The sequence below is a fragment of the Scleropages formosus genome, chromosome 4 (assembly GCF_900964775.1).
Source record: "Scleropages formosus chromosome 4, fSclFor1.1, whole genome shotgun sequence".
Lineage (NCBI taxonomy): Eukaryota > Metazoa > Chordata > Actinopteri > Osteoglossiformes > Osteoglossidae > Scleropages > Scleropages formosus.
Window position 1 is genome coordinate 16,394,106 of NC_041809.1, and position 18,105 is coordinate 16,412,210.

General features: G+C 43.1%; 1 protein-coding gene across 2 annotated transcripts; it reads right to left on the reverse strand.

The window, feature by feature from the left end:
• Positions 1-1,825: 1,825 nt before the first annotated feature.
• Positions 1,826-16,660, reverse strand: prdm15 (PR domain containing 15). 2 transcript variants are annotated; one of them, XM_018755089.2, is made up of 25 exons: positions 16,611-16,660; positions 15,691-15,730; positions 15,418-15,511; positions 14,534-14,687; positions 14,230-14,382; positions 14,025-14,127; positions 13,803-13,892; positions 13,013-13,237; positions 11,589-11,742; positions 11,369-11,490; positions 11,180-11,274; positions 10,942-11,029; positions 10,642-10,812; positions 10,453-10,547; positions 10,203-10,334; positions 9,686-9,829; positions 7,421-7,584; positions 7,168-7,247; positions 6,850-6,969; positions 6,585-6,716; positions 4,939-5,022; positions 4,609-4,784; positions 4,263-4,343; positions 3,958-4,164; positions 1,826-3,278 (listed from the first exon to the last, which is right to left on the reverse strand). In XM_018755089.2, the coding sequence occupies exons 2-25, from the start codon at positions 15,719-15,721 to the stop codon at positions 2,733-2,735; spliced, it is 3,441 nt and encodes a 1,146-aa protein (XP_018610605.1). In that variant the 5' UTR covers positions 15,722-15,730; positions 16,611-16,660; the 3' UTR covers positions 1,826-2,732. The 2 variants fall into 2 exon arrangements, with proteins under 2 accessions (XP_018610605.1, XP_018610604.1); XM_018755088.2 differs by having other exon boundaries at positions 11,180-11,292.
• Positions 16,661-18,105: the final 1,445 nt, after the last annotated feature.

Sequence of the window (18,105 nt, forward strand, 5' to 3'; positions counted from 1 at the left end):
TATTAGAACATAACATTTATCTTACAACTTTCTCATAAGCAACTTGCAATTATTTATCCATTTATACAGCTGTGTAATTTTACTGGAGCAATTTAGGGTAATTACCTTGCTCAAGGGTACTACAGCTAAAGGTGGGATTCGGATCCAGGGTAGCAGCTCTAATCGCTACACTACCAGCTAATCCCATATAAACATGACCCTTACAGTGTAGTGGTTATGCAGTTTATGGAATATGCTACCGAGGGTTTTGAAGGACTTTCACACCAAATCTGCTTTGGAAGCATGTTATTCATGTCAGATAGGAACGTATTCTTAGTCACATTCCCCTGTAGCCAAAAGCAGCAGAACTTGATGTTAGAAGGTGATGCCAGATAAAGATCTGTAGATATGGCTCTGCAAAAGGACACAGTGGAGTCACATACTTCGCGCTCAGTGAGGCTTGGTTCCTCTCTGTGACCAGATAGCTCCTGTCATTCTCTGTTCCAGCACATATTCATTACACAGCTGTGCAGCATAAACTCAAAAAGCCAAGGTCTGTATGACCTTCATGTGCTATACTCTGTAAAACATTCAGCATTCTTTGCAGACCAAGCTTATCACCAGGTAGAAATCCTTTTAGGAAGCAGGAATCAAGTATCTGCTGACTTGGTATACTGCTAGAGCTGCTGCCTTGCGTGTTGGATGTTGCTGGTTCAACTGCCACTCTCTCCTCTACTATCTTTAAGCAAGGTACTTACATTTAATTGCTCCAGAAAAAATTACTTGGCTGTATAAATGTGCAAATTGTTGTAGGTAATTGTCAGCTAAACAACTGAATTATTTATTCATTTAATAATTAATTTCGCTGATGTTTTAATCCAAAGTAATTTACATCATTAAGCTATACTGTATGTAACTTACAAATCAGCATCACATGCAAAATTTGGTAAATTGTGAAAAATCTTGAAATAGAGAAAAATCTCAATGAACAACCTGTTGATGTTCGACTGCGTTAATGGAAGAAGTGGAGGATTTCAGGGCCATGATGTTCGCGGTCCTGTTCTCCATACCACTCTTTCAGATCCTCTCCAGCCAACAGGACTGAACATGTTTAACGCTGATGTGAAATAAGGAATTTATATTAAATTATAAAATTAATTGAGCTGGACACAGAATTACAGTAACATTTGTCTCTGGAGGTAGACTGTCTGCTGTCACTCATGGAAGGAGTGTTCAAAAGGTTGAAATCATTAGCATTTGGAAAGAGGTCACACTTGTACACTGGGTATCATGGGGGCCACTTTCAAAATGTGGCACCAAGAAACAGTTTCACCCCTGGAGGCTATGGAGATAAAACTTGTTGCTAGAACATTGAAGTGTGTCCAAAACAGAAAAAAGCTGCTTCCTGGACTGAGAAACCTCCCCGAAAATTTCACACCGCTTCCACAAGACCTGCCATGTGGGACCTGGGCAGTGATTTTGTTCAGCCACTCACCTTCTGCCTTGAAGTGGGAACATTTCCTTGACACCTACGAGAGCATCAACTGTGTTGTTCAAGCTGACGAAACATCTCAGACCTGATCTGGACATAAGGTCACAACAGGTGACAAAATGGTAGATCACAGCCATTAAAAAAAAAAATTACAGATGAAGTATTTTGCTGACAACTATAAGTATTATTCATTTCTGATGAACCCAGTGAGAGAATGGAAAGTGCAGTTTTCTCTTTTTCTATTCCAATTTTAAAACCATTCCTTAAAAGTGATACTGCAAATGATCTGAACACTGCTAGACATGCATGTCTTATACTTTCTGCAATAAAGTTTATATTTATTTTCTTGTTGCTTTTCTGTTTGACATAGTAAAGACTGAAGTTCAATATAAATTCTGCCACGAAGAAGAAAATAAAACTCCAGTGAAGTACACCCCATTCAGCTGGCGTTCAAATGAGGTTCATCGTAAAATAAAATATTGTAAAACAAATAGTAAAACATATTCCACTGTGAAGACCCTTGGCCATTCAGCATGGTGTTTGGCTTTTCAAAGAAACATTTACATTTACACTTTTCTACTACAATCTGTCCAATCTCCAGTCCATACATTCTCTGTGAAAAAGTTCCTGCAACAACAGTATGGAAACACAAATCCTGCACAATACACACACTACAGCAGTCCAGATAAAGGGCTGTTTCATTCAGGTAAAGCTCACATGATGTTCTTTTGCAGTGGAAAGATAAGGACACAAAGATAATATTTTCACATTATTTGTTTGGTTCTTTGATAGGCAACTAATTTACAGTGAGTTAGTCGATTATGGTAACTAGTGCAAGCATGTTTATGACAGAATTCAAAAACATTTTTAATTTGTATTAAATTTGTTTTCGGGTCTCTAAACTCCATTTAAAGGGTTGACTTGGTGAAACATCTTTTCCTCATACAAAACTGACTTTCTTGTAACTTTTAGACATATTTTCAAATGGGAATTTCCTAACAATTTAAGACTAAAGGATGGCATGACTGAGTGGCTCAAAATTCACACACGAGGCACAACCTTTGCACAGAACCCTTATTTACCTTTAGCTCCAGTTTTCAGTCTATCAAGGGTGAGAGTGTCTCAAGCTCTCACTTTTGCAACATGAGGGCATTTTTTTTTTTTTTTTTGATTTTCCCAAGAAGCTTTCTCTATACCCATCTCCAGTTGCATCAGTTAACATGGATGTGGGACATGGGGGAACGCTTTATGCTCTTGGACTCTAGTAGCTATACATCTGCTGTGGGGCAGGCGGTTGCTGCGGCTGTGCTGGGGCCTGTGACTGGATGGTTTGGGTTGGTTCTGATTGCGGCACTTGTGGCGGGCCGGGAGCCTCGGTCTGAGCGTCCTGGGGCTCCGCCTGAGGAGCGTCAACACCGGTCGTGGAAGGGCTGCCCTCAGATGGTGTCACGGGCCTCCAGGCCAAGGACGGCTGTTCCAAGGGGTGGGCGATAGGGTTAACAAATGTGGTGAGGTTGATGAAGTGTGCAACAGACTGAGGGGTGGTGCTGGTCTCTGGTGGCAACTCTGCTGGCCGGTTGTGCAGCACAGCAGAACCACTGACTGCATCAAATGTAACCGTTAGTATGGAGCTGTCCAGGGTGAGGGGCCGGTCACTGGGGGTGAGGTGGCCCATGGCCACGGGCTGGAGGCTGGTGAACTGAGCAGCTGCTGGGGTGGTGATGGGAGTCACAGTAATATTGGTCAACCCCACAGAGCTGGAGGGCGAAGGCGAGGCTGTTGCACTGGGATCTGTCAACACAACCACCTGTCCACATAAAACATATACCCACTATGAGCAACAAAAGGACCAAAGTTCACTCACTGTCAATAGCTGCTTCTGCCAGAAGCACATATGTACTACTTTTTTAAAAAATTAAAATAAATAAATAGATAAATAAAATTACAGCCACACGACCTAATGCATATGTTTAAGTGGAGACAGCTGGTAGCGTAGTGATTAGAGGGACTGCTTTTGGACTCAAAGGTCTCAGGTTTGATTCCCACCTCTAGCTATAGTACCTTTGAGCAAAGTATTTACTCTAAAATTTTTCCAGTAAAATTACCCAGCTATGCAAATAACTGTAAATACCTTAACACTGTAAGTCACTTTATAGAAAGTGAACAAATGTAAATATAGGAACCTCAACAAGTTACTATTCAGCTTTTTTTCAGGGACAGCTGGTAGCATAGTGGTTAGAGCTAATGCCCCTGGATCCAAAGGTTGCATGTTCAATTCCTACCTCCAGCTGTAGTGCCCTTGAGCAAGGTACTTACCCTAAATTGCGCTAGTAAAATTACCCTGCTGGGTAAATAATTGTAACCTTAACATTGTAAGTTGCTTTGGAGAAAAGAGTCAGCTAAATGAATAAATGTAAGTGTGGGAAGATGCAAATGCTCAAACTGTATGGCTGCAGGTGTCACATCTGCATAGCACCAACACTCACCTGCTGGATGCTCTGCACTGCAGAGCTTGTCTCATCCCCCACAGCTCCTGTGAACTCTGGGCCTTTGGCTGAGAAGCTGGCATAGTCATCAGAGTCTGACAACTCCTCATCCTCTTCCTCCATCGGCTTCAGCTTTTTCTTGGGCGACTTTGCCACTCTGGAGGGCTTCTCAGCTGATAATGGCTCCTTGTCCAGGGCCAGAGAAGGCTGCACAGGAGACACACAGAAGCTCAGCATGAAACCCCATGGCCTGTCAACTCTTACGTCACCAACTCAATACCTTTTATAGAGGGAACTCTAAAAACCTGCACAATGCTGATAGTAGAGGCATCGACAGTCGTGGTTTCCTGGAGCTCATCGTAGTCATCCACTCTAACAGTCACGACCTTTGGTTACAGAACAAAGTATGAACGTTTAGCTGAACACTGAGTCATCCAAAGAAACAGCTGTGATCTTCCTATGCTTTATGTTTTGTGGAAATTTACTAAGCACAGGGAAAATACTACCTAGATATTTTATTCAGGTGCTCTGTACCATCCAACCTCAACAATCATGGAGACTTGTGCTAAGGAACTGTAGCTACTGTGCTACTTGTCGTAGTGTGTCAACTCAATTTAAGTAAAACGAATTCCTAAATGCTGGGCCACTTACTTCAGGGTGCTTACGTCGCATGTGCCGGTTCATGGAAGCTCTTGTAGACACCTTGGTCCCACATAGATGACAGCTCTGGGCCTCCACCTTCTCATGGGTCAGTTGCACATGTTTCTGCAGCATGTACTCTGTCACATACTTCTTATCACATATAGAGCAGGACCACGTTTTCCCCACTGTGGGCAGAAAATCTGCTGTCAACCTGATGCCTCATCGTTTGAAACACCGCAGATCCAGATTGACTGCATAATAAAAGCTAAAAGACGTAGAGAAATATTTCCCAAGATTAAGGCATTTTTAGTGACACCAAAATGAAAAGGACACACATACCAGTGTGAATCAGTTTGTGAGTCTCCATGGTGTTCCTCTCACTGAACGTCTTCCCACACAGCTCACACATGAAATCCTTGATTCCTGGGGAAATAAAGGCTGTTTAGAACTTGACCTCTCACTGCAAACAGCAGCTCAGATAACAAAAAATATAAGGCAGCAGTCTGAAAAACAATGAAAGGAGGAAGGAACTTCAGGCAGTGGAGGAAGCAGTGGGCGACTGCCAATGAGTGCTGGTTACAGTGATAGACAGTCAGGAACCCATGGTGATATGCGGGTACATGTATGCACCACAGGGTAAGACCTTGAACTTTACACTTTTATCTTTCCCAGAGACCAAGTGTACCATTGAGCACACCAGACAATGTTTTCATGATGAAGCATTAGGCAGCGAAAGATAAGGAGACAATGGAAATGGAAATCTGTTAGAAAGCTGCTGCAAAAATTCACTCCCTCACTCCTCACACTGCAGCTAAGCATGCAGGTAGGGACATGATGGAATTCGAAAGACACTAATAATTCATCTTTCTCTCTCAAGTATAGACTGCAAACCACTGGTTCTATTGAGACCACAGTGTGGAGGAAATAATGAAAACAACTACTCATACATTCATATCCAGGACAAAATGAGGAGTAGGGTGACTTTTATCCTTCAAAACAGCTTTAGTCTTTCTCGGAATGCTGTCATACAAGTTGCTGACATTCAGCATAGTGGGATATTGCACCACTTTCAAGAAGTGAATCACCCATTTCTCTGAACGACGAAGGTGGTTGAAATCTACTTCACTCTCCAGAATTTGTCATAAAGGTTCAATAACGTCTAGATGTGGTGACTAAGGAGGTTGTGAAAAGTACTTGACTTCATCCTGGTGCTTATGAGCATTACTATCCAGGAATCTGGAACACCAAGAGGTAACAGAGTTTGCACCATACAGTGCACCTGGTCCTGTAAAATGGCCTCACATTCCTTGACCATTGACTCCCGTGACATGGCTGTTCATACTGTTACGGACATCCGACTACGTTTAACAGCTGGCAACAGACATTGTGGGGTGGTGATAAGGTTTCTTCAAATGTATTGTTCTCTGACATGTAAGTTACTTTGAAGAAAAATGTCTGCTAAATGAATAAATGTAAACATGTCCAAATAACCTTGAGACAATATTACATATACTTTGCTCAGGGGTCCAGGTTCTGCGTTTATAAATTCATAAATTCCATGGTCATAAATTCAAGCTTTGTGAAGCTCACAATGTTCAGTTTTTCTTGAGACTGGATCACAGAGGTGCTGATTTGATCCATTGTTAATTTTTGAGGCTGTACTTTGGTGACATTTAACAACTCTCCTCTAAGGCGTCTATTTATCCCTGTCGGTGAGTATCAACTTGCGACCACTGTTTCTCCTTGCCAATGCAATCTGTCTACTTTTGGAATGTGCTCATGATTTTTCAGACCGTTCCTGTTGTCAGCGCTCTTTTATCATATAAACATACTGCTAACTGGCAGTCTACATAATACGACTCACCTTTCTAATTGCATTTGTAATTGTGATTTATTAACTTCAAAATTAAACTCCTTTCTCATGTCGCATTTCCATTATTTTGTTCACCTGCTGTAGCCAGCTTGACTGGTTTCCAGACACTCACCAGTGTGACGCTTATAGTGCTTCAGCATGTTGACCTTCTGGGCAAACCTACGGTTGCACTGCTTGCATTCATACTCTTTGATGCCCTTGTGGAGCTTCATGTGATGCCTCAAGGCATGCTTGGTCTTCATCCCTGAAGAGAGAGGACACATCAAGCAGCTGCCTCGAACACCGAGCTCATTCTGACAGCTTCTGGGGAGCATGACGTTGTGAAAGATAAAATAGGGTACTTATAAGGGGCAAGGAGGGACTCCTCCTGACCTCACCCTTTCCACACTCAGCACAGAGGAAGTCCCGAATGTTGTCATGAACCCTCAGGTGCTCCTTGAGCATGTCCTTCCTGGCAAACGATTTGCCACATTGATCACAACTGTGACTTTTCACACCTGGTATGAAAACAGAAATGCACACTGCAATGAAAAATTTGATCCAGGTCCATACCTTTCCATTATAGAGGAATGTTGAAAGAGCAAAAAAATACAACTTATCCATCAACAATTGTAATATCTACATCACATCATCATTTTCTCAAAGAAATTAAATGTTCACTGATAAAAAATAAAATAAGCTGGCCTTGCACTCACCTGTGTGGATGATCTTATGCCTCTCCAGGTTGCCAATGCTGTTGAAAATGCGGCCACACATTTCACAGGGGTGAATGTACCTTTAAATGAAACACAGATTAATGCATGTTTCTGAGTATCCTTTGATTCTCCATCCCCTTAGTACTAGACTCACTAAAATAAACCAGCTCTAGATGGGCACGGCTCTAAGAACACAAAGCACACCCCTGCCCCTGAAGGCACATTTTCATAGCCAGTCACCATCTTCCTGTACCTCTGCACCTCCGGATCTGGGAGCTGCTCGCGGTGGATGACCATGTGGGCATTGTAGGTGGCCTTGAGGGCGAAGCGCCGGTTACAAATGATGCAGCCATAGCCTCGCTCCTTGTGAAGTTCCATGATGTGCTTCAGGTAGTCTCTGCCTTTGGCAAAGGTCACCTGGAACAGAGAACAGACAAAATACTGTTGGTTCTCAACTAGGGTGATCCACTGACGATTTTACAGCCAACAGAATCAGTGACAATGAGTCCAGGACTGACTAATTCTCATGGAAAATACAATTTATGCATTATGTAACTATGTAGTATTATCAGCCCACACCTTATTTACCAAGGTGACTTACACTGCTTTATACACTACTTAAAATGGGTCACTCATCCATACATTATATTTAGTAGGTGCTTTTCTCCAAAGTGATGTACATCTCAGAAAAAATACAATTTGTGCATTACATTAGGAGAAAGAGAAACAGCTGCAGACATGTGATTCTTAAGTAAACCTAGTTTGTTTCTTTCCGCTTCACACACCGATGTTCATTGCACGAGTAGGTGCATAAAACTCATGATAAACGAACCCTGATCACCTTCCTTACATTTCGTTTTTTTTTAAAAAGGTACACACACACATTTTCAGAACCGCTCATCCCATACGGGGTCGCGGGGAACCGGAGCCTACCCGGTAACACAGGGCGTAAGGCCGGAGGGGACACACCCAGGACGGGACGCCAGTCCGTCGCAAGGCACCCCAAGCGGGACTCGAACCCCAGACCCACCCGAGAGCAGGACCCGGTCCAACCCACTGCGCCACCGCGCCACCGCGGTACACAAACATTTACATACAATACAGGAGTAGCGGCTGTGTAAAGGCTTATCTGGGCATGAGAATAAAGTTACAGTGCATGAATATTTGCACCATACATGTGCTTGAGAGATTATGGGTGAAGCGAATTCAGAAAAAGTGAGTTTTCAGATCCTTCTTGAATGTAGACAGAGTTTCAGCAGTTCTTAGTATGAGAGGAAGGTCATTCCACCACAACAGAGCCAGAATTAAGAACCTCCATGCTTTACCTTTCCTGTGCGGGACCACCAAGCAAGCAGAAGTAGACAAGCAAAGCAGTCTGGTTGGGGTGTAGCAGTTGATCAAGTCTTGTAAATAGCTAGGATCAGTTCTATTGATGCATTTGTAGGCAATAACCAGCATCTTGAATTTGGTCTGGGCAGCTATAGGAAGCCAGTGCAGAGAAATGAATAGAGGAGATACATGGGAATGCTTTGGCAAATCAAACAACTCATGCAGCAGCATTTTGTAAAGCTGTAGAGGTTTGATGGCAGTAGTGGGAAGGCCACACAGAAGAGACTTGCAGTAGTCCAGACGGGATGTCACCATGGCCTGGACAAGTAGTTGGGCAGAGTCAATTGTGAAGTAAGGACAGATGTTACAAATATTATGCAGGATGAATCTGCAGGTCTAGGTTGTTGCTTCGATGTGCTGAGAGAAACAGACTTGAGTCAATCATCACTCCCAGACTCTTAGCCAAGGAGGTAGGCAAAAGAGTGAGTTGTCCACTTTGATCGATAGATCGTGACAGGAAGAGAGGCCAGCTGGGAGGTGAAGAATCTCTGTTTTGGTGGGTTTGAGTTGGAGTTGGTGATCAGACATCCAGACAGCAATGCATGCAGAAATGTCTGATGCTCCAGGTGGAAAGGAGAGGAAGAGCTTGGTATCATCAGCATAGCAGTGGTATTTGAATCCATGGGAGGCTATGACCGGGCTGAGGGAGGAGGTATAGATCGAGAAGAGAGGAGGACCCAGTACCGAGCCCTGCAGGACATCGGCTGAGAGAGGCAGAGGAAAACAGGAGCTCTGTCAGACCACTTGATAGGATGTCGGATAGCTAGGACTCAAACCATCTTAGTGCCGTTCCTTTGATCCCAAGCTGACTAAGAGAGGAGAATAGAATAGAATAGAATCTGGTGGTTTAAGTGTGTTCCATACATCAGTGGAACACATGTTCTCTTGTCATTCACACACTATGGGTGAACCTGAACATCTTTGGATAGTGGGAAGAAACCCACACAGACACGGGGAGAATATGCAAACTCCAAACAGACTGAGCAGGAATCAAACCCACATCCTCGTGCACCACTCAGGTCCTGTGAGACAGCAGCATTACTCGCTGTGCTACGCTGTAGCTGTGACTAGGGCTGTAGCTGAGAGCTCCAGCTTTGTAAGTGGTCAGCTAGTTGGTTGCACAGATTACCTGACATTTTTTGCAGCTGTACTTGTGACTCTCCGGATCATTGTCGGCATCCTCCTCGGCAGAGTTGCCATCGCTGTCTTCCACAGAGATTCCAATTTTCCGGATGAAATCCTCCCTCTCCTGCTCATCCATTAGTGCAATGTCCTAAAAAATTACAATGAAAAGGCGAACTGGTATATAAAACAGAACATCTCTTAACATGCCATGCAGCCCTTAACTTGATCCGACTTAAACTTGCTGCAGTGGTTCCACTTTCATGAAACTGGGTTTTGGTATTTTAACACCAAAATGAAGCAATGTAAATTAGAAAACATTTTTCTTTTGAAGAGCTAATAAACAACAAGCATTATTATCAATTACCTCAAACAATTCATTTATTGGAAACCGAAAAAAAAACGAACAAGTTCACTTTTTAAAATAAATTATCAAAAAAATTAGTTATTTACTAACCAAAACAAAAATTAAACCAGAATAAAAAGCAGTACTGTTTAGGTAAAAGGGTGTCTACATCTCACACCTTGAAGTGCACGTGAATGTGATCTCTCAAGACATCAACACGGAAGAATTTGCGCCCACATATTTCACAGGTGTACTTCTTATCTCCATGTGTTAGCAGGTGCTTGTTCATATTGCTCCTGCAAGAGAACACCTGAACCAAAAAGACAAATTCAAGGATGACTTCTGATGCACAGTACCTATTTGACAGCTCGAACCCTTAATTTAAAATTAAGTCTTGGAATATATCTGTATTATGATTAAAGGAGCACCTTTCCACAGATGGGACATGCTGAAGGCTCTTTCCTGTATTTTGTTCCCTCTTCACCATTGGCTTCAAGTTCCTCTTTCTTCATGTGCTTTGGCCCTAGAGAAGCGGTGGGGGGGGGGGAACCATTGCTCTTAACAGCACCAATTAATAGTCATCTGGTGATGAAGCAACTGTGTGTCACAGAACGCACCCACAATGGTGTGTCGTCTTTTATGATCCTGCATGACATCCTTCCTGTAGAACATCTTGCTGCAGATCTCACAAGCATACAACTTCTCTCCATGCTTCTTCTTGTGCTTCGATAGGTTGCTATTGGTGGAGAAGAAGCGGGAGCAAATTTCGCACTGAAAGGTCTTATCATCTGTGGGAGGGAGGAAAAAATATGCATCCAGAATTCATTATTTGATATAGCATTCACTCTACACAAAGACGATGGTCAGTATACAAAATAAACAACCAGAAGGGTTGCTGAAATATGCATGTGCATTACCTGTCCTGCAGTTGTGAAACTTCAAGGCATTTTCAACACGGAAAGACTTCTCACAAGTAGTGCACTTGTACTTGTATTCCATGTCGGGCTGTGAACAGAGTCACATGACAACACTGACTCTACATGTATGATGGTGAACAGACCTAAATAAGTAGGCAACCACTTAATATATCCTGCTTACATTTAAATTTGCACACAAGACCTAAAACCCCCCCAAAAAACTGATGTATCACAATACCTCATTTTTACTGTGTTTGTACGAAATGTGCTGCTTCAGACTCTCTTTGCGGCTGAACATCTTGTCACATTCGTCGCACTTGAAAAGTTTATCGCCTGAAATAGTACACATGACTGGAGCAGTTTGTCAAACACATAGCTTTGAGAAGGTTCAGATGGAAGCATTTGAAGGAGGGTCAGGCTACCATACCGTGGGAACGGATATGGCGGTTGAGGTTACTGCTGTTCTGGAAGACCTTGTTGCAGAGGCTGCACTGGTATACCCGTTTATGTTCTCCGCCCTGCTTCAGCAACCTCTTCCGGATTGCTACCCTACAGTGGAGACAGATCACAGTACAATACTATCAACACAAAGACAAAAATGACACCTTCTCGCCAAAATCCACCTGTAGTCACGGAGTGGTCCTTACTTCCCAGAGTGCACTGTGTTGCGGGGTGACTTTGGCAACTTCAGTGATGTGCTGCCAGAGCTGATCACTACATCAGAGCTGCGAAGCAGAGAGAGGCCCACATCTGGTGGCACGGTACTGAGGACCTGCTCCATAGGAACCACGGAAGCAACACCTGACAGGAAAGGCAAACAAACCAGAAAACTCTCAGGTAATCCTAAATATTCCTCCCAGGAATCTCAACAATTAAAATCTGAGCAACTCAGCCAGCTCGTAAACCAGACTGGCCAAATTCCATCTTGGTCAGATGCACTTCATGCCATAAAACATGAATGTTTTCAAAAGTATTTTATCAAGAAAGCACACTATTAATATCCTTTTGCTTTAACAACAGTGTAGGCATCCGTTGATTTACAAACTCTCTTTATACAAAATTTTGGTATAATGGCTCATGACTTCTGACAGCTAATTATCAATTTAAGGAACAAAATTCATCAGAATCATGTCCGAAAAATTTGAAAAAAAAAGTTTTTTTGCAAGTGAAGCAAAATGCAGCGATGGACTGAGGTGGGCACATTTGGATCCAGCTCTCTCTGTTGGTGTATTGGGAATGTGAGAGTGTTGCTATAAGAGTGGGGCGTTGTGGGAAGTGTAAAATGACTGCAGAGACAGCAGAACAATTAGCAGAAAAAGTTTAGCTGATGTTTTTTGTGTATGTATTTGCATTTTGGCAGCAGTTTTAGAAAGCTGTTCACAATAAATGCAACATGCTTAGTGAATCCCTACTTGGTTTATTGCTCATCTGCCAGAGAATTGATCAATTAAAAAGAAAAGTAGGAATAACCCTAGAGCACTAACTTAGAAAACTTTCCTTAGTTTTTGATCATGCTCTGGAAGCAGGACAGCAAACAGGTGTAATGCACTTTTTTTCTATTAGTTTTTCTGAAATGTATGTTACTTTAGAGAAAAGCATCTGCTAAATAAACAGATGTAAATGCAAACGTGTTTTACATTGTGCTGAAATCATGGGTTAATAGTTATGTAGTTGTTTTACAGCATTGTAGCAATATATTTGTGAAAACTGGTTTCCTGTTTTAAGATATGTAATCTCAGTCTCTTTCCTATTTAAAATAATTGGAAATAGTTTTTTTGGTATTCAAAATTGTGGTATCTGCATCTTCAGGAATTTCACGATTTATTTAGTAAATTGAGGGATGCCTGCATTTCACTTTTGTTAATGAAATAATTTATATTATTGCATCTTATTGAAATTAATGTTTTTGTCTTACATTAGGGATTTAAAGGACAATAGGATTCAATTTGTTAATGTTTTGTTTCATGTAACAGAAAATTAAAATAACTGTGTGTATATCAGCAGAACCAGGACATATGTTCATTATTAGAACTTAGCTGAATCGTACAAAGTGGTGCTTTTGGTCACGAACCTTTTCTTGTTTCACTTTCAGGTGGAGTTGCTGCTATGCAAGATGCCTTGGGACCTCTTGTCTTCCGTACCCGGACAGTCTTTTTCTTGATCTCTGGTGAGGCTGGGACTGCCTCAGTGCCAAACACATTACTGGGGGTTGCCATCTTCATATCTTGCTGGACAGGGTGGTTGGCAGCTGGTGGAACTATGCTCTTGACCTCCTGCAAGTGACTTAGCAGATGGTCTAAGGCCAGGGAAGAAATAAGGGAGAGAAACACAGTTCAGTACTCCTGGACTAGGAACAAAATGAAGCAAAAAAAATAATGCACACGAAACGAAACCAACATGATAAACTTTGGCTGCTTAGGGTTCCCAGCTGGTGGTGATAGAACATAGGTGCCAAACACCTATTAGGAAGTCAGGCTCTAAACATTTAGATTTATTTATTTAGCCGACTTTTCTCCTAAGCAGATTACAATGTTAAACTATGTATAATGATTTACCCAGTTATACAGCTGGATAATTTTTACTGGAACAATCCAGGATACGTGCTTTGCTCAAGCTTAATAAAGAAGGACATGGGATTTGAACCTGGACCTTGTCAGTGAAAGGCAGTAGCTCTGACTACTATGCCACCTGCAGTTGCCTCGGATATAGTTTATGCACCCAGAGATCAAGACACTTGTTTTTTTTTTTTTTTTTTTAAACAGAGAGATGGAAAGAAAAGAGTGTGTTAATGGGGCTGTCTTTCTCAGTGTGACCAAAGTGCTGAGGATCTTGAGAACCTGATGTGGAACCTGGTGACACACCTGCAGCATTCTCTCCGGTGGATGCAGAGCCTTGGCTTGCCCCAACACTTGCCTCAGTCATTGTCAGCTTTGATGGGGACATTTCCATCTCTGAGAGAATGAAACAAAGGCCTCATTAAGGACAGCAGTGAAGCTGTGCATCCAGACACATATCTCTGTGGGGTTAGTGGGAGCAAAATCAAACTGAAGTGTCAATTGATAAGATGCTGCTAGAGTTCATACCACCTTGGGGCGGGGACACCAGTGGCTTGAGGAGTGGCTTCTCCATCTTCTTGGCATAGAATGCCCCATACCAGACCCTCAACTCAGCACCTGGCTGCAGATCCTACAGAAAGAAAATATTTTTAAGAGGATGCAAACTAATTTGTTCACTAATCCACTGGAAGAGAGAGAATAAAAGTTCATAATTTCTGCTTAGAAGGAGTACCCGGGATGTGTTGAAGTAGACCTCATCATCCTGCTGGTAAGCTGTCAGATTCTGGTGTTTGTAGTCTGCTGCTGGTCGCACCAACATCATCCAGTTGCAATCGTCTTCATTAGAAGTGTCAAAGCAGACCACTACCCCGTCTCTCAGGAAAATCTAGAGAATACAGCCAATGATCATAGAAAACTACATTTCAAAAGCACAAGCTTCAGCAGAATGGGAGACCGTGCACCAGTTTTTATGGCCAACACTGGCAAATGTTGAACTTCTTCATCAAGATCCAGAACTTCTACAGCGTTACACACACCTTTAAAGGAAACTGCACTTGTTTGTCCAAACGGGCCACTCGTTTTGCCTCAAAAGGCCCAAACCGTGTCCTCTTTACCAGGTGCTGCAGCACAAATACCCCTTCCTGTCCATCATCGACCTGCCTGATCTCCAGACTATCAGGTAGAGAGGACCTGGACAAACATAAATCACAGTCACATCAACCACTCAAACTTACCGTATAAGTCAGAAGAAATTTCTAATTTCATGTATATGGCTGGCATACAAATAGTAATTAGAAAATGATGCCCATCAATAAAACAAAAGTGCTCCTTGGATTAACCCCTTGGATAGAAGGCACAGTATCTATGAGTAGCTTGCATGAGTTTCTTCACAGCAACAATTAAAACAAAGTGTGTGTGCGTGTATGATTACTTTTGTATCAAGTACTGAGAATTTCCCAGGAATGTTAACCTAACAAAAAGTATTTGGAGCAGAATTTCCAAAGGCTGATGCATTTGGTAAGGGGTACTGAAAACCTGGCATCACTACACAATCTTGCACAAACTGTGGCTGTATAAAGGTGGAGCTTCATTAGAGCAGCAGCTGAGCTCTCAGACCAGAGCAGAATATAAGGCTTAATGCCAGGTATAGATGAGGGAGCAGAAACAGGGCAAGATTTATACAACAAGAAAGACTACATGTAGGAGGGTCTAAGCATGAGTAGCAAAACACTCCATGCAGACAGAATATGAACACTTTTCACTAAGAGATGGCCTTAAATCATGTTAAACTGCATCGCTGAAATGTTTGAGTCAGGCTCAAAGCCTTAGTTTCTTAGCTTCCCTTGATGCGGTTCTTCATGTACACTGTTTTGCTGCCAATAGCCCTAGCCCTTACCATGTGACAGACTCGCACACTCACCGAGCACGGCTCAAAACAAAAGAGTCCTGGACCGTGACCACAGGACCCAACTCTGGACACTCCGAGTCATGGAACTGTCCGCAGTCCTCACACCCTGTCACATGGACATATGGAGAACTTAAACGACAGCCGTAACGCACTTCCCTGTCAGTCATCTTCAGGGGAAGACCATACAACTTCTCACTTGGGCAATACATGTGTGTCAGTGTCAACAGACAAACATTCTGAACTTGAAACAAAAGAGGCTGGGGCAAAAATGGCCCCGATACTCACAAATAAACTCATCTGGTGTCCCATCAGCCATCCTGACCAACTGAGAAGGAGAAGGCAATGGAAACAGTTACCCCAAAAATTTCCGCACAGGTGCGATTTCAACACTGACAGGTGTAGTAATGTTTAATAACAAACAAACAGTACTTACAATAACAAATAAAAATCAAACATTGTTCATACAAATTGGGTCTTCTATTTAGAAATGCATAGGCTCAAGAAAGAGTCGCTACTGCTTCCAGAATATATTCATTCAACACGTTTGGTACCTGTGGGGGAGGAACACTTTAGCAAGACCCTTATTTTATTAGTGGAACTGACACTGGGTCTTTATTTACGATTCGTAGTTTTGCAAGGTCCTCTGTCTGGTGTGAGACAAGGCATGGCGCTGTACAGAGAAATACTAGTTAGGAGCTGCTGAGGGGAGAAGGACTCTCATTGTCCAACTTGTGCACATGGTGGTCAGTGGCCTTAGCCACACGCGCCGCGAAACCAGCGGAGCCATCGAGCACGCGCAGCCACGGCTCTGCGCTGCGAGCCACTGACTGCGAGCAAAACAAAAGGCAACGGCAGCTTCCCCACCAAGAGCGCCGAAACGCACGGCTCTGGGCTCAGTAAACAGAATCCGGCCGAGACGGGATCCGGGATTTCACCAGATTCCAACCTCTAGCCGGGTTTTAACTCCGATCTCAGCCCACTCGCTCTCTTTTAGTAATGCAAATGTAACAAAGAACAATCGGCATGGCGGATGGAATGGAGACGAGTACCGCATCTGGATCCTCTACACATGAACGTCTAAAATTGCAGGGATATGTCACTTTCCAACCTGTCTGGGCGCCGTGCACGCTACAACTACACCGTTAGTAAAAACTGCTGCAATAGCGCAAACAAAGAGGGCGTAAGTGGATGAAAACAGATATTACCTCCTTTCCAACCGACCACACATTTATTGAATCCTGACTCCGGGTTCCAATCCGCTCCAGAAACCGCGCAGGACCGGAAATAAGATGCGCTAAGTGCGTCATGGGAAATAGAGTTTTATTTTCTTCACTCGTCTCCCATGATCGAAACAAGGGGAGTAATAAGGAAGTTGTTACAGATGTTTTCAGAATCAGAGTCAGAACGGGCTTTATTGCCAGGTATGTTCGCACATACAAGGAATTTGTCTTGGTGACAGGAACTTCCACAGCACAGACAGAATGACAGTGACAAGACAGATGAGAAGATAGACATAGAGAGTATGTGAATAAGCCTAGGGATGAAAAATATATAAAAATATACAGTACCCAATATTATATACAAAAATGGTCACTAGTTACAAATGCAAGGGAATGTGAGTAAGAGATATGATGTGATAAAAAGTTATAAATATAAATATAAATAGCATTATTATGTATTGCACTGGTGTACTCTCTAGAGGGGGGGATTTAGCTGTTCATGAGGTAGATGGCCTGAGGAAAGAAACTTTTCTTGTGCCTGACAGGTGCTCAGTGCTCTGTAGCGCCGGCCAGATGGCAAAGGTTCGAAGAGGAAGTGGCCTGGATGTGAGGGGTCTAGAATGATTTTGCTAGCCCTTTTACTGACTCTGGACGAGTACAGTTCTTGGAGAGCTGGGGGGGATGTGCCGATGATTCTTCCGGCAGTCCGAACTATCTGCTGCAGTCTTCTGATGTCTGACTTCGTAGCTGAGCCGAACCAGACAGTTATAGAGGTGCAGAGGACAGACTCAATGACTGCGGAGTAGAATTGCATCAGTAGCTCCTGTGGCAGGTTGAACTTCCTCAGCTGGTGAAGGAAGTACAACCTCTGCTGGGCCTTCTTCACAATGGAGTCTATGTGGGGCTCCCACTTCAGGTCCTGTGAGATGGTGGTGCCCAGGAACCTGAATGACTCCACTGTTGCCACAGTGCTGTTTATGATGGTGAGTGGGGATAATGCTGAGGTGTTTCTCCTGAAGTCTACGATCATCTCCACTGTTTTGAGTGTGTTCAGCTCCAGGTTGTTATGACTGCACCAGACAGCCAGCTCTTGGACCTCCTGTCTGTAAGCAGACTCGTCACCATCCCGGATGAGGCCAGTGAGTGTGGTGTCGTCTGCGAACTTCAGGAGTTTGACGGAGGGGTCTTTAGCGGTGCAGTCGTTGGTGTACAGGGAGAAGAGCAGTGGGGAGAGCACACATCCCTTTTTTTACATGAAAAAAGTTTTCTGTCACCGGCGAAGTGTGAGTCAAGCATGGAAATATCTATTCCTTAACAATCGCAAAGAAACAATAATATTGCGCAGAATAATAGAAATGTACTGATTTAGTAAAACACACACACACACACTTTCAGAACCGCTTATCCCTTACGGGGTCACAGGGAACCGGAGCCTGCCCGGTAACACAGGGCGTAAGGCCGGAGGGGGAAGGGGACACAC